Raw genomic sequence first — 27,502 nt, 5'->3', positions numbered from 1 at the left:
GCATGAAGCATAGAAGTATGCCTTTTTTCATCCCACAGAGAGTAAGCAGTCTGTTCCAAAAGAAAACAGAGTGGTCACTAACGGATGTCAGCCTAACTTGATGAGCAGCTATACATTCTGAAGGCGACAAAACCACAGGAGTCATAGTAATAGACTTAAGTCTCAGTGGATATTCCTGCAAGCACCACCTTCAGTTTGCATTGTGAAAATGTATTGTGTTTACATGGTAAGGTTTTGGTAGCAGGGAGGGACTGCAGGGGTGACTTCTGTGAGAAGAGATCAGGAACTGCCCCTGTGTCAGACAGAGCCAGTTCTTGCTGCTCCAAAACAGACCCACGAGAGGACGCAGCTGAGCAAACCAGGCAAGCTGGTGGCACTTCTGTGATAACATCTTTAAGAAAAGGTAAAAAATGCTGCACAACAGCAGCTAAAGGAGAGAAGTGAGAAAATGTGAGAGAAACAACTCTGCAGACACCAAGGTCAGTAGAGAAGGAGTGGGAGGAGGTGCCCCAGGCACTGGAGAAGAGACTCCCCTGCAGCCAGTGGACAAGACTATGGTGATGCAGGTTGTTCCCCTGTAACCCATGGAGGTCCATAGTGGAGCAGGTGTCCACCTGCAGCCCATGGAAGACCCTATGCCAGAGCAGGTGGACATGCCCCAAAGGAAACCATGACCCCATGAAAAGCCTGCACTGGAGCAGGTTTCTGGCAGGTACTGTGACCCCATGGGGCGCCCATGCTGGAGCAGTCTGCTCCTCAAAGACTGCACCCCATGGGAAGGACTCGTGCTGGAGCAGGGGAAGAGCATGAGGAGGAAGGAGTAGCAGAGACAAAGTTTCCCCAAATTAAGTCTGCTTTGCTAATGATGGTAACTAGTGAGTGATATCCCTGTCACTATCTCAACCCAGGAGATTTTTCACCATATTTTCTCCCCCTGACCCGTTGAGGAGGGGCTGGCACATGGCAGACAGCCAAGGTTAATCCACCACAGAATGGTACCATGAATCTTTAAAGGAGTCACTTCATAGAAAACAAGGAAACAAACTACAAGTAGCTCCATTTCTGAACAAATATCAGAGAAAGGTATGTATTGAGCAGAATTTACTATAAAGATCATTGACAAGAGCAGCCAAGTGAACTCAGCTGTGGAGGAAAGTGACAAGTCTCTGTGCCAAAAATTCATCAAACAAAAAAAGGCTGAAACATATCAAATGCTCACTGTGCAAGTACTGAAAATTTCTTATCAAAGTCTCTTGGTCATATGCATATGTCTTTTTAAAAGTTTTAGCTTGGGTGTGCAAATTCATAGGAAGTACAAATCAGAAAATGTTTCCATTCCACGTGTATGGGAAACTAAATTAGACCAATTTAAGGAACTTACAAAAGTCAAACAGAACTAGAACTCAGATTTGGCCTTTAATTCTAAAGTTTTAATCAAATGTGGAGTTAATACCTGAAATTCAGGTTATGACTAGAGTCTAAAATTGTGGATGGCTGAAACAGAAGTAATTACTTCTGTTGTAGTTATTGCAATAGGTACAATCTGTTAACCATTCCCTATGGCTGAGACCATATTTTCAGAGTGTAAAACATTGCTTTTATAGTCACAGAAATGGCAGGAAAATATTTAGTAAGATAAAATCTACAATAATTAAGAAAATGGACCTGTCATCCTTTTATAATGAATTTTGAGTTATAGTAAAATTGCAGGATGGAAGGACGTCATTTATCCCTCTGCAATTGCATTAATATTTTTTTTCCTCCACATCTCCTTTATTATACTATTTTTCTCCAACATAACCCAAAGCACATGCACATTCCTCCCGACTCCGAATTCTCTCATTTAGCAGTTTATTCTATTCTCTCACTCCTGAGCCTGCTAAATTCCTGCCTTAGAAATAGCTGGATTCCCTTCTATGCTCTTACTCTGCTAAGACAATCCCCCCTCCCCTCCTTCACATACATTTCTAAGATTTTTTAAAAAAACTGCAGTATGTCACTCAGATTTTTTTAACTGGATCAAAATGTTCATGAACAATATGGAAGAACAGCATCGCTGACACTACAGAGAAACTGAATGTATTCTGAGCAAAACTGAAATATTTTTAAACTTTCTCGTTTCATATAGAATGAAAGTATATATTATCTCCTGTTGATAAATACAGTTCAAGCTTTTTTAATCTGTATGGAAAAACAGGATTGTGGTTAAAATATATATTTAAGAGTGAGTTTAATGAGCTCATATTTTCTAATCATTTCACTGTGACACCCATATTACATCTTCACACTAGGCATAGGAGAAGCCAAGTTTGAGACATTTGCTTGTAAAAAGAGCTGCACTGTAGTTTGTTCCAACAGGCTTGACCAAAAGAGACTTCAAGAAATGAGCGCTTGAGTTCATGCTAAAGCACCCAGCCTGCTTGAGATTTATACTGTTAATGTGAATAAATATGGATGGCAACTGGGTTTAGGCTTCACAGCAAGCTTAGGAAACGTTTCACTGACAGTTTAGATATGGTTAACAAAATAACACAGCTGTGGTAAATTAAATGTAAACACTCAGCTTTCTGCTGAATTTGTTTTGCTTATTTTTGGTTTAGCTTAAAAGGCACAAAACCTCAGAAATTAAGAGATGAAATTTTTGCTGGAGGAAAACAGCAACATAATGACATAAGGAAAGAGAAAGGGAAGAATGGAATGTAAGAATATTTTTTAAAACCTAATAAAGAATATCTTAATATAGAGTGAATAAATGAGAACCATATCAATCCCATAGCAGTTGCAAGTTATTGCCTCAGTAAACTTTTTCAGACTTGTAGAAAATATCATGTGAGGAGTTTCCAAGACATTTTGAACTATTTCAACAGTTTCTCAGAAAGTGAAGGACTATAGCAGTTGGAAACAAATGTCATAAATTTTCAGTAGGCTCTGCCATTACTACAAAATTCAGATTATAAATTTCCTAACAGATATTTGACATCCACAAAAAAAAAAAAAAACCACCCCAAAAAACCCCCCAAAGAAACCACAAAAAAACCAACAACCTAGCAAAAGTAATAATTAAAAAAAAAAAAAAAAAAAACAAAACAAACAAAACACAAGCCTAAAACCAAGAAAACCCACCCCCAACTATTTCCCAACTCTCAGGCATAAATCATTACTTATTTCAAAATTATTTCAAAATTCAATAGATAGAAAGGTAAGAATGGGAACACTGGCAAACTTTTGAAACCTATATTCTAAAGAACACATTATAAAGAAACATTTATGCATGCAGTAAGCATACTTTTATGCTTGAAATACAATGAATATAAATTTAAAATATAATGGTGACAAAGAAAAAATAACATGCAATCATGTAAAATTTCTTTTTTTAGAACTCCTGCCTGTAAACTAATCAGAACCTGGACCTAGTTTTCTGATCCATCTAAATTTAACAATCACCTTATATATTTAATTTCTCTTTATAATCTTGGAAAACAGCTTTAGGGTTTTTTTAAAGGAGTCCTTTTGCTTATTTTTCTCCTTCTTAATGTATGGTGGTGAACGATATGTGGTGCGAATATGGCTGACATCTGTCAGAATGGCTGTCATTCTAGCACTGACATTTTCCACAGTGTTTCAGTCAGTGGATTACAAAAGACCCCAGCAAGTATAAGTCATAAGACTTGAACTCTGGTTAACTTTAGCCTTAATTCAGATTTCCCTGGTATTTTAGCCTGTTGTTAAATTTAAACTGAACATTTTGTTGCCCATCCTTTTGAAGGGCAAAATCAATAGTCAAAATTGCAATTTTCTTATCCCACATGCTATCTAAGGAAATTACATGAATGAAGGTTTAATGTAACCCAGCAAATAGCATTTTTGCCATTAGTAGTGAAAAACCCACAGGATTTGTACTGACCTGACAATGAGTATCTCCGCATTATTTGGCTTTCTTTTGTCCAAAAATGTTTTTAGCATGCTATGATAACAATTATCTAGCAATTACTGCCTAACAGGTCTGGTGTAGCTCTATGTATACTATATATGGCAAAGAAAATTTAATAAACCAAGGCATTCACTGTCTAACAACAGCCCTTTATGTTAAGTGAAGCTGAAAGAATTATGCAACCTTCAGAGTTTACCTAGTAACAAATGAAAAGGAAGCAAGTGAAGATACAAATGAAAAAAACAATCATGCCTTGGTGCAGTCCTGGAAACGGTGATCTTACTTAATTAGTAATGAGGCCAGTTTATTTTGCTAAGCTAAAGCAAAGGTATGCAGCAAACTAATATTATTGTATACAACAACAACAACAAAAAGTTTTTTTTAGGGATTAGTTAAGAACAAAATAATTAAGTACCCCATTCTTATATTGGTAAAATACCTAAAGCATTTGAAGCACCATAATTTGAGAACACAACTATAATGAAGAATTACCGTATGATTTCACTCCACCTCTCAAACAGGTAATTTGCAGATTTATAGTCTACAAATCTACATATGTGTTTTATTTGTTGGGTTTTTTTCTACAGTATGCATATTAATAGCACATAACAGCTTTCTTTCCCTCACTGTCTGGAATTTTATCATGTGTATCATTCATTCTGTGTTTTAAAATTAACAAAGATTTTCTGGAAAAGGTCAAGGAACAGCTGCCGAATTTCTGTCACTGCAAGCAGCAATAGCTATTTGAGTTATGGAAACAATAAAACACACAAAATGAGGTTTTGTCATTCAGACAACACAATACAGATAATCTTGCAATTTTTAAAACAATATGAAAATGCTTTCATGATCATAATTGTTTAAGTTCAAGAAAAGACACTCATTATTTTAGAACATCAAATTGTGATGGTTTCCAGCTTTTCTAAAAAATGCTGTATCAATCCACCCAGTGTTTAGTTTGGTAAGATGGGACTTTGTAGGTATTTCGTGCAGGGAAATTTAAAGACATTTTTTGTGTTAACAAAATTATAATGGTTTGTGTTGAAGCAGATTTCATAGATAATGCTTTTCTGTTTTTTTCTGTCTTGTTGATATTAACTGAATTGGCCTTCCAGTGTTAAAGAAAAAAAGTTTCTTCCTCTTGCTTAAATATGTATCTATATCTATATCTCTCTATATATAAATCTCTGTTTTGGTTAAGCCCATCAGAAATCATTAACTTCCTCTACCTATGGTATTCCTACGCAAATCTGTAAGTAAAATAAGTCCTCTGCTATGGGCTTCTCTTTTCCACTTCAGACGCTACAAACTGCTGTCTCCCTTTAAGAAGAGCTGTCAGTCTATGAATAAACCAACTCTCTGTTACTAGTTGCATGAACAATAGATCATAACAGGAGCCGAGAAAAAGACTGATCTGGCACAAGATGCAAGTAACTAAAATTCCGCCTGCAGCCTGCTTTCTGTGCACACAGTTCATATCTGAGCTAGAATAAACCAAATGTGATACCATAAACAGTTATAAACAGTATGTCCAGCTGTTTATTGGTAACAAATGTTGTTCAAGCATCTGATCTGATATAGAAACAATGAAAGGAAAACAAGTTTTAATTTTTTAGAAGAAAAGCAGTAGAAAAAATGCACTGCGGCTGCAGTGGGGAAGGGAATTCTGCCATAAAAAAACACAAAGATCTTTGATTATATTCAAAATGTAAACATAAAATTACAAGATCCCATTACCTAATGTCAGAATAAATTACCAGCAATTGATAGCATGGTCCAAAATGTAATTGATGAGTTTGTACAACATCGCAAGAGATATTCGAATATCATTTCCCTTACTAGATGTGAGAAATGTAATCAAGTGGAGTTCAAACTGAGAAATCCTTATTCTCATTTATGTGCAATTGTTCAGGAGTATATTTCATACGGACCCAAGGGGTTAATAATATGAGAATCACAGTTCAGGCCAAAGCGAAGAACTTTAAATTCTGTTGCACTTTTAGAGTACCACAGAGAGGCATGATTTCCTTGAATGTTCTTTCAAGCAGATCTCTGGAACTATAGTTCTGCTATTTTTGGTCGACAAAGCTTTAGTTGATTCCAGAGTAGCCATGAAAAAAAAAGGTGACAAAATCACTTATTTGATTTATATTAAAAAAAGGGTGGACAATCTTGAAGTGGGAAAACTGTCCACGAATTTCCTCCATCATACATTGTTGGAGAAGCTTCATATGTGCAGGTACTGATCCTCACAGGGAATTTCAACCACCCCAATATCTCCTAGGAAGGCAACAAAGCAGGGCACAAGTCATCAAGGACATTTAGGGAGTGTATTGATAACAACTTCCTAACACAGGTGACTGAAAGCTTAGAAGGGAGCATGTTCTGCTGGACCTCCTTACAAACAAGAAAGACCTGGTTGGGAACCTAAAGGTTGGGGCAGCCTGGACTGCAGTGGCCATGGGTCGGTGGAGTTCAGGATCCTGAAAGGAAAGAGGCAAGGCAAAAGGCAGAACACAACCTTGATGACTTTGCTTAGGTTTCTGTTTTGAAGAATCCCATGCAGATGTTTCTGGAGACAACAGTCCAGAAACCTGTTTGATTTCAAGGATCATTACCTCCAAGCTCAGTAATGGTTCATCCCAATGAACAGACAAACAAGCAAAGGTAGTAGTAGGCCTGTATGGATGAATTAGTTGCTCCAGACTAAACTCAAACATAAAATGGAAGCATAAGAGAGACGGTATCAGGATCAGGACACCCAGGAGTATAGAGACACTCCTCTGAGTATGCAGGGATATTTCTAGGAAAGCCAAAGCCCATGTGGGGTAAAGTCTGGCAAAAGACATGAATTAATAAGAAGGACTTCTACAGGTATGTCAGCAGCAGAAGGTTTATGACAGAAAACAGGGGCTGTCCACTGAATGGGGCAGGTTGCACAGTGACAAAGAGTGCTGAAAAGGTCAATGTACTGAAGTGAAGAAGGTCTGTCTTCATTGATGAGACTAGTGTTTAAGAATCCCAGTCCCCTGAGATTAGAGGGAAAGTCTGGAGTAAGGAAGATTTATTCTTGCTGCATGAGGATTAGGTTAGGGAACATTTAAACAAACTGGATATACACAAGTCCACAGAGCCTAAGGGTTGCATATACAAGTGCTAAGGGAGCTGGCCAGTGTTACTGTGAGGCCACTCTCAATCATCTCTGAAAGGTCATGATGAACAGGAAGTGATTCCTGAGGACTGGAAGAATGAAAACTTCATTCCTATCTTCAAGAAAGGTAAGAAAGAGTATCTGGGGAACTACTGTCAGCCTTACCTTGATTTGTGGGAAGGTGATGGAACAAATCCTCCTGGACAGCATTTCCAAATGTACTAAGGACAGGAAGATGCCTGAACGTAGCAAGCATGGATTTATGAAGGGGAAATCATGCCTGATCAACCTGATAGCCTTATACAATGAGAAGACTGGCTTGGCGGATGACCGGAGAGTAGTGGATGCTGATCTTGAACTTCATTATGGTTTTCAACAGCCTCTTTCATGACATTCTTACAGAAAAACTGATGGAACATGGGGAGATGAATCTACAGTGAGGTAAGAAACCCAGCTGGAGGCCAGTCACTCTTCTTGTGCCCCAAGGGTCAGTACTGGGTACAGTCCTGCTCCACATTCTCATTAATGACCTTGATGATAGTACTGAGAAGATCCTCAGCAAGTTTTAAGATGATGTAGAACTGTGAGGAGTAGTTGATACACCAGAGGGTTGTGCTGCTATTCAGGGGGACCTTGACAGGCTGGTGAAATGGGCTGACAGGAACATCACAAAGTTCTACAAATGGAAATGGAAGTTTCTGCCTCTGGGGAGGAACAACTTCATGCACTGGTACATACTCAGGGCCAACTGGCTGGAAAGGAGCTTTGCAGAAAAGGCAGTGGGGCTCCTCATGAACAGCAAGTTGAACATAAACCCGCAATATACTGTTTAAGTTAGGTTAGCTCATGGTTTCCTCTTGGATTTTCCACAACTACAGTAAAATAAATGTCAGTATAGCTTCAGTATTTAGCGGGGGGAGAGTTAAAACTTTTGGGAAAAACATTCTTATAAAGTTAACTCTTTCTAAATCGACTGTAAATTTCCTATATGAAAGATGTTCAACTGTTCCGAAATACTTCACATTTAAGCAGAATTTAAGAGTATATGTTTCAATAAGCAGCAGTTGAAAAAGTTCAGAAGACTTTTCTTTTAAAAAACAATACAACCATTTTTACTGGGTATGATACCATGCAGGCAATCACACATATTTCACTGTAAAAAAAGTTATGTACAAATTCCCCATATTTCTTTTTCCACCGGATCACTATTCAGAGCTTTGGAACATCATAGATTTATTTCTAATCATAATCTTAATTATTTTCTCTTGAACTGATCAACTCCACAGAACAGGATCCTGATAAAAATAAGCATGCAAAACCCATGGATAAGAACAGTAGAAATATGTGGATCTCACTGGTATCAGATGTGTTGCTGCATCTTCATCAATAAATTTTATTACTGACTGCCATACATATGACCTTCCTTTCACAACTGTTTTTGTATTTAATTTCTCTACTTTCCAATAGTACACTCACAGTGTTCTGTGGCCCTGTTTGAGGGATGTAGTCATGGTTCTACTCCACTGCCAACAATACCTGGGGATTAACAGCATGTCTGGTTAACTGTATGAGGCTAGAGACCAACTGTAAAGCAGTACAAAGCTAAGGAGGTAATTGATTGCCTGAAACAATATTACTTTCATACTGTACTGATATCAAACTTATTTCTGAAACCAGTCATGGAAGAAAATTAGCCAGATTCAATCCTGGAATAGGCATGTAGACATGGGAGGAATGTCCATATACACCAGAGTTAAAGTTCCTTTCAGGGTCTTTCGTTTGATGCTTTCTTCCTCAGAGGAGTCTCAATTTCTGAGCTACTTTGTTGCAAATGATGCAACAGAAGCAGCTCTGAAATCAATAAGTCCTGAAATATCAGGATCAATAAGTCCTCATGGTTCTCATGGCTGTGATACAAAATCCTGTAAATATTGCCATGTTATAATGAACATCATGACATTATTTCTTTCACTCATTATAAATAACTCTTAATGGCTGATCTTCATTATACATCAATGATGCTTTTGACTTCAAGGTAAACATCAAAAGTTATGCCTTCTAGTAGTCATGCAAGGCAAGCATTATTGTGTTCAGGAAAATAAGGTACTGTTAGCAGGAATCAAAATGGAACACATTAAACCACTGATTATGTAAGCAAAAACTTTATACATGCAGATTCCTCAATATATGCCAAAAAGAAATTGATCTAACTTGTAAAATAATCTCATTTTCTTTTAACCTCAACAAGTTTAGGTTCCTATAATCAGTGCTAGACACCTTTTCTGTTTATACTGAAAACCGTAAACATACCTGAATGTTGTTTCTGATAACATTGTAAAACTTTTATCTACCTGCTATTTAAAAAACCCAATACTTATCTGTGAGTCTGAATTTCATTGCAATATCAAAGATATTTGTATATTGTATAATTACATCCAACCTATAACATATAAAGAACAGTATTTTTGGTGTAATGCTGAAGCATTTACAAACTTACCTGTAAGAGGATAACTCCTTGCAGTACAATCTGCCCATGATGATTCTAAGGCTTCTCAGAGGCTAGTAAATTCAGTGGTACATCACAGAAATGCAGGAACAGTGTCCAACATTCATGTTTTGAAATAAAATACCTTGCTTATTTTAGCATTACTTCTTTGCATTCTTATTACTAACATAACTCTCTGATGTACCATCCACTAACAAGTATTCTTGATTATGGCCTTATATAAAAGTTCATATTTAATTGTCCCTAAGTGACCTGTTCTTAACTCTTGTTTTCACTCTTTTACTCAACACTTTCACAGTATTTAAATAAATGAGGAGACATAAAAATATTAAGTTGTGGTCATTTAAACATCACTATCTGCCAGGTGCTCACCAAGCCTCCCTATCATTCCCCTTCAGAAAAACAGGATGAGAAAATGGGATGAAAAAGCTCTTGGTTTGAGAGGACAGGGAGATCACTCACTAGATACCATCACAGGCAAAACAGACTCTACCTGAGTAAGCTTCATTTAATTTACTGCCAATTAAAAATAGAATACAGAAGTGAGAAATAAGAAAAAAAAAACCTCCATCCTACCCAACTTCTTCCCAGACTCAACGATGATTAAGGTATTGGAGCATCTCTCAAGAAGGAAAGGTGGAAAGAGCTGGGTTTGCTTAGCCTAGAGAAGAGAAGGTTCAGGGGGATCTTAATGTGCATAAACACCTGAAGGGAGGATGTAAAGAAGAGGGAACCAAACTCTGCTGATACCCAGTAACAGGACCAGAGGCAATGGGCACAAACTGAAACACAGGAGGTTCTGCCTGAGCATCAGGAAACAGTTTTCCACTGTGAGGGTAATTAAGCTCTAGCACTGCTTGCCCAGAGAGGTTGTGGAGTCACCATCTTTTGAGATATTCCATGACTGTTTCGGCAGCCGTCTCTAGGTGGCCCTGCTTGAGCAAGGGAGTTCCACTGGAAGATCTCCAGAGGTCTGTTCCAAGCTTAATCATTCCATAACTCTGAACCACACTGACAAGCAGAGACAAAGAATTTATTCATTCTTAATTTCCTGCACTCAGCTATAAATTCAAAGTTCCTTAAAAGCAGAAACTGGAAATTAGTAAGGAAAATAATATGGAGGAATAATGTTTTTGAACACTCCACCAACAAATTCTTTTGGTCAAAATAAAGTTCTGAGCTTTTGAAGATAACACTGCATCACCATGTTGTGAATTGGCAGGGAGGGAGGAGGAAGGCAGCACTAAGACATGAATACCTCTGTCTGAGTATGATACTTAACACTCTTCAAGTCATTTAATCTTAAACTTGCAGTCACCTGTTATCTGACAGTAGATCCATACCAGTCTGCGAGCTTAAAGTTTTGCTTCTGCTATTGGTAGAATATATAAAAACTTACTAGACTTTTTTTGTTACGTAGACATGTCCATGTTGCATCTAAGAAAGGAAAACATTTTATGCAAAATGTAGCCAAAAAGGTCTTAAATTCATTCTATGCAACAGCTCAGTGGTGGTTTTGAAGCCATTTGGAGCACTTGTTCAAAGTGTAAGAGCTGCATTGAATTTCCTCAAAAAAAAAAAATTATATTAAATTGCCACATTTGACAGAAATTTCTCTCAGAAATTCTGGATGTGCACAGATTTCATCTTGATCATCAACAGGTTTTGATTGATGAAATAAAAATATGAAGGGCCAGAGAAATGGATCTTAACTATTACTTTTGTACTTTTTACCCATCTGTGGGACAGAGACTGCATCATCTTTGAAGGACTCTTGACACCTTTTTGATGATCTATATATTGAATAAATTGGGTGAGCAGTCCTTGGAACAAGGATAAAACAAACAACCCTCCCTCCCCTGTCAAACACAGCTAGCTTCTTCACTATGAATATTCAAATCACTTGATTAAATATCCTTTTTTCTTCTTCCAAAGTGGAGCATAAGGGTGGCTTCCACACAGGACTTTGTAAGACTAGAGGGAGAAATGCACTAATGTAGTTAAATGGCTTCTGAAATGTAATCATGTTTTAACCGAGTCCTTTGATAAACTCAGGTGCAAAAGAGTAGGTTTTCTAGGCCTCTCTGATCAATTAATGAAGTGTGATGCAAGGTAATATAAAACAGAAATTAGGCAGCAGAATATACCCATGTACCAGCAAACACAGATGTTGGTGGACCTTTATAAAGCATTCCTGAGCTGTACTGCTAATTTTAATTTTATTACAGCTGAACAAGTCCATTACACTCAGTTCATATAAAATGATACACCTGGAAATAGAATATAGCCACTGCTGCCAGGTGCCTAGCTCTTGAATTTAAAGACAACTGGTGTCATAACTTAGCTTTATTGCTCTACTGGCATTACCCAAACTCCTAGTACTTTTGGTTTAAAGCGTAGATATAAAGTATATAGGATTTTAATACAGTGGTTCAGACAATGAAATAAATTACACCGTTTTAAAACAGTCTTTCATGAAGTGAAAGTGAATTCATGAACTTCAGTGATTTCTCACATAGTCTAAGGCCAAACATGATATAAACAATCGTACACACAAAACAGCTCTACTGATTGTAACACAGTATTAGTGGACCCATGACAGTGCTTCATACCACTGAGTAGTTTCTTCTGGGAATTCATTTAGAGAAACACATAAAGACATGATAGCATCTACTCAGCATACAAAAAGCAAAACACTCTTAGGGGAAAAAAACAGGTTTTAACATCTGTCCACACCCATCTAACATCAGCCATTTCTTAGAAATGTCTGCAATGCACCAAGTACAGAAGCTGGACTGCAGAGATAAATCATATTAGTGACAAATTTAATGGTCTACATGTGCTTTTTAGTATTTTTTTTTTTTTAAAGCAAAGACAGAATTTTAAACTTACCTTATTAGTATTGATAGCTGTGATGACCCACACACACTGAGCATTACTGTCATACTGGAATGGAAAATTGGGTGATGTGAAAGTGCCTCCAGGTCCCTGCAGATTGGATCCACAAGTCTTGACTGCAAAAAGAAAGTTCACCTTTTAAGTCACATACAAAATACATGTAGCAGATTCATAAACCAAGCTCTAACTTACATTAGTCAAGACATAAGGATTAAAATACTGTTAACCAAAACTGGAACCATCTTATACAAAAGGCTATTAATGTATAGTTACTCTGACAAAGTAAAATAGACTTTCTTTTATGTCCAAGATTATAGACTTTGATAAAAAAAAAAAAAAGGTATTTGGCATAGAAAGAGTAAATATATAGTAAAAGAAATTATATAGATATTATTAAAACATTTCAAGAAGTAATTTAGTCATTACCTTCACTAATGTCTTGAAAGATAAGAACACAAAGAACACTTTTATCACTGTAAATTTTTTATGCACATGTATTTGTGTATGGCACGGCAGCATTTTTTCTGCTATAACCACTGTCCAACCCATTGAACAAATGGCTGAAGCACTGAAAACTTTAAAGGAAACTTATAAGTTAGACTTACACAGAATTGTGTTCTCTATTTTTAAAGACTACAAAGGGCATTTATTTACAAATCAAAGTCTGTATGGTTATTTACAGTAGTATACCTTCAATAAAAACAAACTGATATCCTTATTTAATATAGGTTGTGTTTCACATCACAAATAACACAAAGGAAATAAACTGTGTCCTTTTTGCTCGTGAATGACATTTGTAAGGCACTAAATTCATAATCTGCTGAAGTCAATAGAAGTTTTATTGCTGGTTCCTTGATACTCATATTTTGCTGAATGCAATATTAGTTAACTTCCTTGTATGAAGCTGTAGAACTGGCAAGCAGCCTCAGCTACACATGAACCTATTTTTCCCGTGATTGTTATGACACCACAAATACACTGCAGAAGGTAAATTATTGCTTCTACTGTATTCTGACAGAACATCTTGCCTATATGAATAAAAAAATTCACACTAAGATATGTGATATTGCCATACAGTTGTATTGCACTTTTGCAAAGCATGTTTATTTGATCAGTACCAGAGGAAGATTCAGCTGTTGCTGGATGAAGACTTGTTCCTTTCCTCCCACTAACCTCTAGAAAGAACGTCACTATTTCCATCCACCTGCACCACTTTTACCCCTCAGAGAAGCAATACTTTAGTGAATAGTCTGTTCAAAGACACACCAGAAGCCTGAAGACAAGGAGAGTGGAGGGAGATGAGAGGAAGGCTCCTCATTTATGCTCAATAGCTGAAGCACTGAGATCATAATTGTGAGACTAATGCTGAGCACAGCTTTTCATCTATGTTTGGAATAAGAAACTGTATGACTCCAGCAGCTCATCTCTGTGTGGGGGAAGAAAGTCAAGACGGGAAAACCAATGAGTATTCTACATACAATCTGGTACTCCATCTGAACATGTGAATACACCCTTTGGGGCAAAGTTGGGACATAAAGCACATATGCTGTGGTAAGGTTATGAATAGGTTTTGCTGCCTTTTCTCAAGTTAGCTACATAATGGAGGTCTCAAAGTAAAGCCATGTCATTCTATAGAAGAATGGCCCTAATGAAAGCTAAGACATTGATTCCTAATTTCTGTTATTCATACTAATATGAAATATTCCTAACAGACATTTGCTTTCAGTACCATAGTCTGAAATCCAGCAGGGGAAAAACAAAAACCAAAAACCAAACAAACAAAAAACCCACACACACACACCAAAAAAACCCCAAACCCCCACCACAAATTAAATCAATCACTTGGTCGTAAAGTCTGGTTAAGAAGGAAAAAAAGGAGTGATTTAAACATGAATGTCCAATAATTAGAAAATACAAATATAAGAAGCTGCAAAGATGAAGCTATTAGCTATATTTATTTGCAGGTTGGGAAAGCTCCTGATACAAAAACATAAAATACTGAAAAGTTATGGGTTAATATTGAATTTCTTTGGGGTTAAAGGGAGAAAAGTGTACACCTTTAGGGTTTTAATGGCTGTATATGACTGATCTCACTGCATTTGTCAGGTGACTGATGAACAAAACACATCTGTGCATTTTGGTGAATATCAGAGTATTTCTGTTCAGTAATAACTGTAGTGCAAGCAACGTTCTACTATAACAATATTCTAATAAACTAATACTTTATGTTCAAGCCTAAAATCCACAGTTTGCCAGTAAAATACAACCAAGAAAATTATTACGTGATTTCTTTACCCAGTAATTTATATTTGCCTGTAAACCTCAATACTGTATTCTTCAATACTGTATCCTTCAATATTTCCATTTTTGCTTTTAGCCCATTACATGTGGTCTTTATCTCAGTAAACATCACAGGTTTCCTGCCTCTGTCTTTAATTTTGTATGAATCACATGAAGATTTTTTCTTCAATTGCTGCAACCTTGAAGGTGCCACAAGGTACAGGCAAGTGTAGTATATACTTCTAAAATTAAGATGAATTTTTGTTCAGCTTTTATTGATTATTAGGAAAATCAGAAACAAAGCAAGTGTTCTACATAAAATTTTTGCTTTATTTATTGAAAATTATAAATACTTCCTATATCTTTTATTTTAAAACATTCTTTGACAGCCCTTCCTAATTCAAGTAGTTGTTCGCAAGGCAGTTCACGTAAGTGTGCACTGCCTCTCATGGCTCTGTGCTGATTTTTACCACACTGCAAAGAGTAAGTAAAGTAGATAAGAAGAATAAATTGTTTCCAGTGGGTTTCGAGTACTGACTCAGATAATTGACTTACACAGCTCTTCACATGAGTAAGTCTAACATAAGAAGAGTTTACAAATAAGCTGAAAGTCGCAAAACTGTAAATAAAAATATATTAGAATATATAATGGTAAGTTAACATCACATAACACCTTTTCCTGGACTTCTTGAATCTGTCCCTACTTATTTTAAGGATTTGAGAACCCTGCCACACAATCTTGATATTGGCTACTTGTCACCTGCATGGCTGACTGGCTGCCTGTTTCCACAATACAATGTAAAACAGAAGTTCCACAGGCATTCAGGCATTCAGATTCATCTACCATTAATAGATCCTTCTGACACAAGAAGCCTCCTTGATTATAGACATATTTGATGTGTTAGTCTGTCAAAATTCACTGGTTGCTACTTCAAGTCAACATTGTGGCAATACAAGCTAGCTTCCAATCACTGGTGGAATCTAAGCTGCTGTGTTTTGAAGAAATTGAAATATTAAAAGTGTGAATATCAGGAAATTAATTACTAGTATTAGTAGTATTGTTAAGAAACAGATCAGCTCCTCTCCAGCTTACTCTTGTATATTTGGACGTTTCCATCCTGGCTTTGATTATTTATTATTCAGCAAGAATTTGCTTTCTTTTTTGGAACAGATCTAAAGACATGAATTAGATTACTATTCCTATGCAGATAATTCATGTGTTTGAGGACTAGTTCTAACTGTGCTTCTCAGTATTTCATACAGTATTTGGAAATACGTAAGTGTAGAGACATGGCTGTCTAATAACTTCAGAACCAAACATTAAATTTATACTACTTATGGTCACAGATGCATATTAAACCCACTTAATTACTTTACTTAATAAGAGTCATAACAGTGCAGTGAAATACAAACATGAGACGTCCAAAATTTGATCCTTAATATTTTTCATAAAAAAGGGATTTTACTACAACTCTATAGAAGCAAATTATAATACACTGATATGCATGATCTACCATTTATACTTCTAAGTCACTATGTTTATTTGAAGAAAAAATGTAAATTTTCTTACAGTACCAGATCTGATTTCAGACACATTATAAATACAGGAAAAAGATCATTAGTTCATTTACATGTAACAGACAAAAACAATTAAGATCTCACTGTCCTGTAAGCACTGAATCAGCTCTTGGTGAGAGACAGAAATCAGTAAATTGGTAGAAAGCTTTTGCAATTCCAATACTCCAATCTGCTCTTCAGAAATTATTATGAGTTTTGCTATTAACTTCAGACATTCACATGAATTTAAATTTGAGATTAGTATGAAGAAAGGAGTAAACATGATCAATATGGCAAATTAATTAAGCAAAGATGATACATACAGAGATGCAACTATGAAGCTTGCACAAAAATGTGTAGGATTGCAATTCTGTAGTTGTAACTGCTGAGTATTGGAAAACTAGTATGATCAAAGGTGGGAAGGTAGAAATATTCCTTACAGAGTATAATTTCTTTTCTGACACATATATTTTGAATAGCTGAAATTTAACACATATATATATATATATTTAATTTAATTAAAATAAATATAGGACCATAGTAGTTAATGGAGCTTTACATATCCATAGGAGACAAAAATCTGATTATCAGTTTAAAAACAAGTATAATTTTTTTAAATTAAAAAGTCTCTGGTGTCAGTAAAGGTTTTTCATTTGTAAAATATACATCCTTGCATCATGCACTTAAAATATCTTACTTCCTGAGATGTCTAATTCTCTGTTTCCCTTGTAATTACAAAAGGCTTTTTGAAAGAATATTTTATTGAAAGAAACTTTGAAAGTAACTTATTTTACCAATGCATACCTGTGCTTTCTAACTGGCAGAGAAAATGTTAAAACCACAAAGGTAGTGCAAGCCTATACTAAGAAATCATGAATGACAATTATGCATATGGAAGAATGTCATATAACCTATTAAGGAGAATAAAATTTAGTGAAAACAATTAACTATGATGACATATAAAAGTCAATAGAGAGAAAATATTAACAAAGATAATTTTCTTTTTGCAGTCCTTAATACTGAAGATAGTACAACTAGCATTTAAATAAACTGTTTGTTGAATAAATAGGTATAAACCTCCATCAAGAAAATGCATCATCAGCACCAAACTGTGAAAGTATACAAAGCAATGCATTATCTGGAGAACAAAGATAAACAAGGGACACCTACAGTATGAGGACGCTGATTAAAAGCATGCAGTCTATTAAAAAAATATAACCACTGTCTCAGTATGTGCAAAATGCTTAGCTCCATGTGTAAGACAAGAAAATTCAGCTTGTTAGAGTTCCATGGAAAATTTTCTAAACTAAAAGATAAAATCAGAATTTAATTGGATTTTCAGAAAGCTATTAGCAAGGCCGCTCACTCAAAAGAGTCTAAATAGGAAAAAAAGTGAAAACAAATTAAGGAATTGAAAAAAGATAAATTGATGAACTTAGTAACAGAATATTTTTCACTGAAATTATATAAAGGCATTTTCATCACAGTTCTTATATACAAAATATCAAAAAATATGCATGTATATGTATGTATAGATGTAGACATTGAATTTGTATATTAATAGCAGAAAAGTGCATATTTAGCATACCACATAATACATTAATGTCTTACCAGTTTCCAAGTAGTCAAAACTTTTCCTATTTTTCTTAAATATTCAAATAAAGAAACAAAAGTCATCTTAAAACTTTTTATTTTTTAATGAACTGTTTTGTTTACTAGATCTTTCTTTTGTAAAATGCAACCTTTAAAACTTTCCAAAAAAGTCCGCCTGCTCCTGAAAATTCCTACCTGTAAATATGTATTCATCATGAAAATAAATAGCAGATAATTGTATTTTTTTTTATAAAAGCTTCAGCTTTTGTATATTTAACTAGGTTGTGACAACTAGCAGCTCGCTATTAGCAGAGTAATGAGTATGTTTTGGCTATACCTTACTTCAAAGAGTACGAGAAGTTATGCTAGAAGTTTAGTCTTATCTATTTTCAGTTGAAAGGAAAAAGAAAAGTTCTTTAAAATAATAAACTGTTTGGGATACTACAGAAGTTTATTCAGACAGTATGTCTCACAGTAAATTTCTTCATTGCTGTTGCTATTGCTCACACTGTATAGCAAAGAGATATTTCAAAATAATAAGAAAATACAGTATAGAATTAAAAAAATAAGATCTCAGTAGTGTACTAAGAGCATATAGAATAGTAACACAATTCCAATATTTCAAAAAAAAAAAACCCTCACTGAAATTTTCCAGATTAAGAAGGTCTTTCGTTTTTGCATTTGCTTAGATGGAGCTGGGGAGCACCAGGATGGGCTGTCGGTGCCCTTAGGGTCCTGAGAAAATTTCTTGGCTAACAGTTGTATCACACTAGGTTTCAGAAAAAGCCATCTGTGTGTCACTACCTGCCCAGAACATCTTGCAAAGTGACAATTAAAGAGGAAAGGATTCCTTTTAATGATACAATTCAGGATAATAAACAAAGCTATTTGTCTTTTTTATTATTTATTTTTCTTTTTTCCCCACTATGCTCAAGCATACAAGAATCTGAATCTAAATAAGAATAATGAGCTAGCTTAGAACAGCATCACTTTTGATGAAGTACACTTTCTAAAGATCCAGAATATGCATTTCAAGATAGACACAGTTCTCTTAGACATTTCTGTGGCTCTGAGGGACGTTTCAAAATGTGAATCTGTGGTGGCCCACTTTGCCCCTCTTCTGGGCTGCCCTACAACCTCAGGAATCCCCATTAGGCCTTTGAGTTTGTATAAGAGTTGGGTGGTTAAGCACCCTTTAACCATACCGGTAACTCTTGCATGGCTAAGTGGGGAAAAAGACTGTTTGTACAAGGAACTTCTATTGCCTGGCCGAGGTAGAGGATGAGAGCAGGGACGGTCAGTTACTCCCTGGCAGCTTTGGAACATTCCTGACCCAGATCATAACCTGAGTGGAACGGTACTATTGTTATTGGAATTTTGAAAAAGATACCGACTCAGGTTATGGCCAGGAGGGAAATTTACAGATGACTAAGGTCAATTATCTCACATCCTTACAAACAGCGGGCCAAAAGTGAGACCCTTTGAGCCCTCCTGGACTGCAGCAGGCAGCAACCAGCATCATCCTCTGATCATGATGCTGCTCAGTGCTCCTGAACACCCCAGTCTGCAGTACTAGGAGGACTGTCACCAAAAGCTGACAATGGGGCCTGGGCTGATGCCCATGCTCCTTGAGGTTCAACCCTTTGCCTGTTGAGAACTGCAAAGGCATTCAACATGAATATTTCACTGAACTCAAGTGGAACTTTTAACAGGTATACCTTTGTACATTTCTGCATATATATCTGTAACTAACTCTTCTGTGCTTTTGTGCATTTGTGTGTGAATTGACTTAGCTATATTGTAATAAGTATAGTATAAGTATTACCTTCTCAAATCTGCAGTAAACCACTTTTGTAATTTAAGTAAATTGCATTGATTCACTTTGTAAATGTTAAAATAGTCATGGATTAAGTGCTGTTAAAGTGTTATGATCAACCTTAAACTGTGAGTAAACCTTAGACATCCTTTAGATATAAATTGTTGTCCAAGTCTGAGACTAAGATTGGACCTAGCTGCACCTAAGCTCTATTAAGAGTTTAGAAAGCAAGGGGGTCTATTCTGAACCTTGTAACTCAACAGGAAGGTCTGCCTTATGACTTTGTGCCTTTCATGTGTAAATCAAGCTAGCTCAATTCTAACTCAATTTTCCTTTGCGTGTTCAACCCATGCAGTAATTAATAGAGTGAACCTTGCCATTGAACTTTGAGCAGTCATATTTCCAGAAACTCAAATTAAACATATTTTGATCATACCTTTGATGGTGATTCTTTAAGCAATCTGACCTAATCCACTCATTTTTTTATGAGAACTAAACCACTGGTCTTGTGCAAGATAACCCACTCTTTTGCAGCAATAAAATATTAGAACTTCCATAGTACATGAATATAAGTTATAAATAAAGAAATAACCATATATTGGTGAGGTGTGATCAGAATTTTTTTTTACTTGAGTGCTCAATTAAAAAAGTTTGGAGATTACTAAACTAAACATATGACAATGAAGTTCTGTCCCATTCTAAGAAGTGTATTATCTAACAAGGCATGGAAACTTTTACTAAATTGTTACACATGAACTTTAATTGTAGAAATTTAATAATATTTTTAAAATATTTTTCAATATTTTAATAGCATTCTTCACTGGCAATGCTTTGCATAAGAAGCAGAGCTAACAGCACCTTCTGTGATTACTACACAATTAGTAAAAACTGCTATAAATTTGGTTCAGTGCCTAACTAATCACTATCAAGAAGATGGCAATTTACTATCAGACCAATAGTGTTCTGATACATTCTGATACCAAAAGTGCAAGTTTAGAGGGAAATTCATTGCTAAGCTGGATGTGAGTTGCCTGGTAGCCATATATTTCCCAGAAACACTGAAACTGTTTTTTACTACATACTTTCAAATGTTATCATGACGGAGATGAACGTCTCTGTAGAAATCTTGTATGAAAACTTCTTTTTTAGAATTTGGAAACTGCAAATCCCTGACAAAAACAATTCAGTATTTGGCTTCAGGGCACATATAACACACTAAAAGCACTTTTGTTATAGGATAGAAAAAGAAAGAGCTGATTTTGCTAGCACTCTATCTTAAAAGTTTATCATGTATTAAATAAACCACAAGGATTTTACTCCTAAAAACTCTGTTGTTAGCTAGTGCTTAATAGAAAAAGAATACTAAAAATATTAAGTTGGTATTAGTAGAATATAAGAGAAAAAGAAGACTATTTTGGTAGACTATTATTTTCCTAGGGTAGCTTCCTCTAGAAGCAAATTTGAATTAATTCCATCACTAATTCCATATTTCTCTTGAGATTTCTGGACTTTTATTTTGGTTTATAGGACACACAAGAACACTGCAGCAAGACCTATTCACTTAGTTCCTCCAAACTATAACTCTTCTTGCAGTATGCCCTCCATACAACAGGCAACGCTCTGCCAATCTGAAAAGGAAAGGGATGATTAGCTACTAAGGCACAGTTGACTGTTACTCTTCAGAAGAAAACCCTATAATTTGTGAAGAAATACTGAGTTACCTGAAATAAAATCTTGAGATGTAGGCCACAAGAGATTAAATGGAATTCAAGTGGTAGAGTTTATTCAATACTGTGCAACTTATGGAAAGATGAAACAAAATGAACAGAAATACTAAATGTATGCAAGTAATTCTCTCACTTTATTAATATATTGAGCTCAAAAGCTTAATTCCAACAGAATGCTTTTTCTTCTCACTAGTATCAAGTAATTATGAATTTTATCTGAGTCACTGAACAGTGAAGAGAATGTAGTTCTTTTTTTTAAGACTAGAAAACATCAGAGTACCAATATATAATTCTAATCTGAAAATAGATTACTAAAATATGTATTTCAGGAAAAAAAATCTCTGGAATTTTTTACAATCACTCTCTACTTTCTTAAGAGCTGGATATAATTAGTTTTGGGGTAAATTTTTTTGAGAGTTTTTTGATTTGTTTGGCTCAAAGTTGTATTATTTATATTTCCTGTGAATTTTTGAGTTGGAAATCCAAAGACAAAAAAATGTAGAAAAGCAGACATAAATCCTTTTGACTACAAGGAATGAGCCCTTTCTCTTAACTACCCATCAACCTATTTGAACAGCTCTTCATTGCTTGTCTCAAAACTTTATATTAGAAGGATGGCATTTTTATTGAGATTAAATCAGATAAAAAAGACTTCAGGCATGATATTTTCACCTAACAAGGTCACATTATACTCTCAGTCAAAGGGGAAATAGAAAAAAGAAGGAAAAAAACATGACTTAATGAAGTTAAAAATAATAGAGTAGACTTTCAAACAAGCTTCCCACATTTTTCTTTTAGGGAAAAAAACCAAACAAAACAATACAAAACAAACAAAAAAACCCCAGCAAAACGATTTGACTAACATAAGTTGGGCTAGAAATCTGACATATCACCTCATAGGTAGTGCTTAGCATTAACCTTTTAGAAAATTTAGAAAAAAATATTTTAGAAAAGTAATTATGACAATCAAGATTTATTGTATTGATTTTATGTTAATGTTGTTACAGATACAGGACAATTTTTAACTTTCGCATGGAACTGCACCTGTAAGTATTGAAATTCCTTAAACTTCAGTGCCCTTTTTAAAGAAGTTCTATATTTCAGCTTAGAAAAAATCAAGCCAAGTTAACTTAATGGTAGTCTATGCCATTCTTTCTATGCAAGGATAAGATAACTTAGAATTCTTCCTTTATGTGTAAAAAAAAATAATATTTGTTACTTTAATTACAAAGTGAGCAGCCAGGCATCTGTATACGTCATATATTTTTCCAAGCCAAGGGATGCTCCTGTCAACTTTGTATCATGTCTGTGCAGATTTTTGGAGCAATATTTTTCTCTCAGCTCTCATTTCCCCTATATTCTCAGCTATCCAGCTTTCAGATGCTCCAAGCTTTTTGTTCTCCTTTTTCATATTTCCTCTAGACAATACCCTAATTCACGAGTATTTTTTTCTGTAGTTATTAGATTCAATTATTGGTTTTCAAAATTTCTTTTAGTACTTAGAGGTGCTCAGGTCTTTTGGACATAAGATCATATATTTACATACAGAATAGTTTGCCATGTCTATCTAAAAGAACCCCCAACTAATATTTATATATTTTAATTAATACAGAAACTGTCACAGTATGCTGGGTTTGAATCTTATTTACAAAGACTGGAATACATTTAATTATAAGCATGTATTTTTTTCCATGATTTTTTTAGTGTCTCTTTAGCTGATGCTCTGGAAAGTAGAATAATTAATAAGCAGTACTGAAATAAGTAATGACAAGATCTGGATCTTCACATAGGATAATGTATGTACAAGTAAAATGTAGCATACATTACTAGGCATATAAAGTAGACAGCTGCTGGAAAACAGGATTTTATTACATTTACAAGCCCAACTGAGCAATGAGGAATATATTGCCTTTATAAAGAGCTACAGTCAATGCATATTCTAGATATTACTAATTAACAATATGTCACAAAACTGTAGCACATTTGTGTAAAAAACATCTTCACATCTACCAAGACTTAAAGATTTAAAATTTATTTATAATGTCTAATTATTTCATTTTCATAATACCTCTGTGAGGTAGAAAGGGATGTAACTTTTGCAGAAAGAATATCCCCACTTAAAAAATTACTGTTTTCAGATTATCTGAATTTTGTTTGGGTTCCACAATCACTGTTTACTCTTTACTGAGCCCTCTATAAGCCTAGCACTAGACAACAGAAAACACCAGGGCAGGTGCACTTTAAGACATCAGATAATGGCCCCAGGTGACACAATAATTCAATGACAAGCCCAGAATTCCTTTCTTCATGCTTTTGCTTTATTTATTAGGTCACCCATCTTTTGACATTGCTTGGGAACACCATATTCCCAGTAGTATCTTTAAAGCATCTCTGAGTCTCTACTTGAATAATCTCTAGAGTTATGGAAATTACACATTAAGTATCAAGTACCCATCCTAACCTTTGCCTAAATCCAGATTATTTCCTACAGTTTATCACAGTATTTTGCCTAGACTATTTTAAGTCTTTAAAGTTTAATTATTTTAGCTTTCCTTCAGGGAGAAATTATCCTCTTCCCCACAGACACAGACACAGCTTTGCCATACCTAGGCATGGGAATAACTTGTTCCTGGAATAACTTCTTAAAATACTTTGAAGAATATTGATGAGCTACTATCAATGACCAGCAGGGAAAACAAATTACTGGCATTTACAATGCCAAATACTGAATTTTCATATTTTTTTTCATTAGATTTTACAGAGGCGAGAGCATCTTCTGTGAAGAAAATCTCCCAGCTGAGTGGAATACATAAATCTCTCTTTAAGGGCAATCCAGATTCCTAATTCTGAAATCTTTAATTCTATCCTCTTCAGTATTTCCTGTGGCCTTATTTTTTTTCAATTATAATCTTTTTCCTAAAAAAAAACGAAAAAACATGTAAAACCTCAAAACATCACTTGCCTGTGTCACCATATGCATATATGTGGAACAACAAACCTGTTTAAAACGGTCCATCTAAGAACCAGACATACTTTCTAACTTTGGAAGAACCTTCCTGTCGCCGCAGTTGCTCATACCTTAAATGGTGTTGATTATAATAGTATAAAAATTTATTGACTTTGTTAGCCATGTGTCCTAAGAAGCACTAACACACCTTATCCAAATTAAGAAAAGAAAAAAAAAAAAAAAAGAAAAAAGGGGAAAAAAATAAAAGGCAATTAAAATAATAGATTTGGCTAAAATGATGCAAATCTTTCCACTCAGCATTGTCTATTGGGTAGGAAAATATTTACGTGGACATCATGTAATAATATAATATATAGCCATAGCCTCTGATGCATAATGATATTTTGAGGTTTTCTGTGATGTGATAATATTAACTATCTAGCTGTGTGTTAACAACTAGTTTTTACATAGTATTTTCTGTATCTTATAGGCATTTGCAAAGAATTTTAACAACTCAGTTGTGATTTCTCATTGCCCAGCTATGCAAAAGGGATATATAAAAATGCCTATAAACCAGGCCTCCTACATAATAAATACTGTAACAGTCCATATTGTTTAGTAAAAAACTCATACCAATCTGGCTGTAGAAGTCATAAAACTTAGCTGGACATATTTTTGAAGTTTTACAACCACATATGTATAAAAGATGTATTCCTACTGACTTATAGGTTCTTACTTTGACACCTATGTCTTTACAGAAGTATTACAAAACCATTTAAGATATATTTTATACATTATCATCTAAAATACATTCAATTGATGGTATAATACCAGAATTATTCAGTCTTTGAATTTAGGATATAATTTATATGTAGAACCTCTTCAAGGTATTACTTAAATTTATGTTTGCCTAACATTACAATGAGATATGACATTTATGTCAATATGCAGGAAGCAACAGATACAGATTTTTTACAGATAGTTTTCTCATGTCCTGGTTAATTTGTTCACAAAGTTCAAACCATAAACTAACAGTAATGAGTTTTTGGTGCCCATTGCTTTAAATTTAATTTCAAAATACAGAGTTTTGAGGAGCATTCCCACATTTTCCCTGCAATTACCTATCTTATTTGAATTATATCTATTCAAAATGACTTATAATTCCAATTAATAAAGGGAATATTTTTCATGTTGCACCCCATTAGTTAAGACACTGATAATATTTGAGCTACTTGAATGTAATCCTTTCTTCCCAGTTCTTTTGTAGTATAATTTAGTGCATTTCTTTAAATTCAGAAATCTGCAGTGCATAACAGTAGCAATATTAAAGGGCAATAGTCACATCCATGTTTAAAAACTGGAAGATATCAATTTTTGGTGAGTTAATTTTAAATAAAACTTCTTATGCTTGAAGACTTCAATTCCTCTGCCAATATAAATATAAATTGTGTTTAGCTCACTAACGGTGTTTCAGTTATGTTAGCTCTCACTGGTAAGACTTTCACCACATAGTGTGCACTGCAGTTTCAGTTATCAACACAACTCTAAGTAAACTTAAAATCATAAAAGATCAGGAAATACAGGATTTTATAATTTAAGATTTAAGCATACACTTTATTCTTCAGTCATTGTTTAGGAAAAGTACTTCTGTATTGCAGTACAGCTTATTTAATTTTGGGTTTGCTTCTGAAAGAGAATGTAGGACTGAATGTCCTAATGTTTATTTCGTGTGAATTATATCTAATACTTAAATGTGCAAGTAGAAGAAGTGGTTAAAAAAAAAAGAGAGAGAAAAAAGAAAAAATGCTTAAAGGAGAACAACATTTTATTTGTGAAGAGGCCAGAACTGTCTAAGCAACTTGTCATGGTCAATAATATGAAAATCAAGTCTGTTGAAACTTAGAATAGATTTAATTTGTAGCCACTGCCAACAGACAGAAAATAACCAGTACAATCGATACTGTCCTGACACTTGATCAGACCTGGAGGGAAATGGTAAAGCCTTGGTGTTCTAACCAGGGAAAAAAATAGCATCTTATTTTTTCAGCAGATCTTTACTGAAGATGGAAGATGCTATAGCAGACTTTTCCCTGTGTTAGTCACCTTTTGGGAATGGTAAGAGGGACAGCTAATATCAAAGAATTTATCAATCTTTCAGTTCCTTTGTAATGTTTTGTCAGATAACCAGATTTACAGTACTGTAATCAAAACAATATGAAGGGATGGGATAGGGTGCCTGTGAAATGTCTGTCACTGCTTCTAGAATATAAGGCAATACATCTCTTCACTAGATGTAATGAGTCCTTGTTTCAAGAGATTTTTTTCTCACTCCATGTCAAATTTTAAAAAAGAAAAGTTCTTCACAAACAACCTAACACACACACACACACACACAAAAATAATATTCTACATCTCTAATTCTTCTTTAGAAGCATTTCCTTAAGCATCTGTCCTGGTTTTGGCTGTCATAAAGGTTAATTTTCTTCTTAGTGGCTGGTGCAGTGCTGTGTTTTGGATTTGGTGTAAACACAATATTGATGGCACATCGATGTTTTTGGTTGTTGCCAGGTGGTGTTTGTAGTAGGTTAGGGACTTTTTAGTTCCTCAGGCCTTGCCAGCGAAAGGGCTGGAGGGACATGGGAAGCTGGGAGGGGACACAGCCAGGACTGCTGACCTGAACTAGCTAAAGAGATATTCCATACCATGGGACATCACTTCGGGTATATAAACTGGGGTGGGGTGGTGGTGATGACCGGGTCCTGTGAATCATTGCCCAGGGGCTGTCTGGGCATTGGTCAGCAGGTGGTGAGCAGTTGTATTTTGCGTCAATTGTTTTCCTTTCTCCCTTACCTTTGGTTTTCATTCCTCTCCCCTTCTCCCTCGTTTTCATTGTAACTGTTATTGTTACCATTACTGTTGTTCTTTAGTTTTTATTTTATTCCAATTACTAAATTGTTCTTATCTCTACCCTCCAGTTTTACATTCCTTTCCAGTTCTCCTCCTCACCGCTCTGGGTGAGGGGGGAGTGAGCGAGTGGCTGTGTGGTGCTTAATTACCTGGGGTCAAACCACGACAACATCTTAAATGTGATACACT

General features: G+C 35.2%; 1 protein-coding gene across 3 annotated transcripts in view; it reads right to left on the bottom strand.

The window, feature by feature from the left end:
• The window catches only part of CSMD3 (CUB and Sushi multiple domains 3), a 725,287-nt gene that overhangs the window by 384,841 nt on the left and 312,944 nt on the right, over positions 1 to 27,502 (bottom strand). For all 3 annotated transcript variants that reach the window (XM_055800728.1, XM_055800729.1, XM_027777765.2), the window contains one exon: positions 12,481 to 12,602. In XM_055800728.1, the coding sequence (XP_055656703.1) occupies positions 12,481 to 12,602 (122 nt within the window). The remainder of the gene's footprint in view (positions 1 to 12,480; positions 12,603 to 27,502) is intronic.

Source organism: Falco peregrinus, chromosome 3 (genome assembly GCF_023634155.1).
Source record: "Falco peregrinus isolate bFalPer1 chromosome 3, bFalPer1.pri, whole genome shotgun sequence".
NCBI lineage: Eukaryota > Metazoa > Chordata > Aves > Falconiformes > Falconidae > Falco > Falco peregrinus.
Note: the sequence above shows the minus strand (reverse complement) of the source record. Positions and strands in the feature narration are given on the sequence as shown.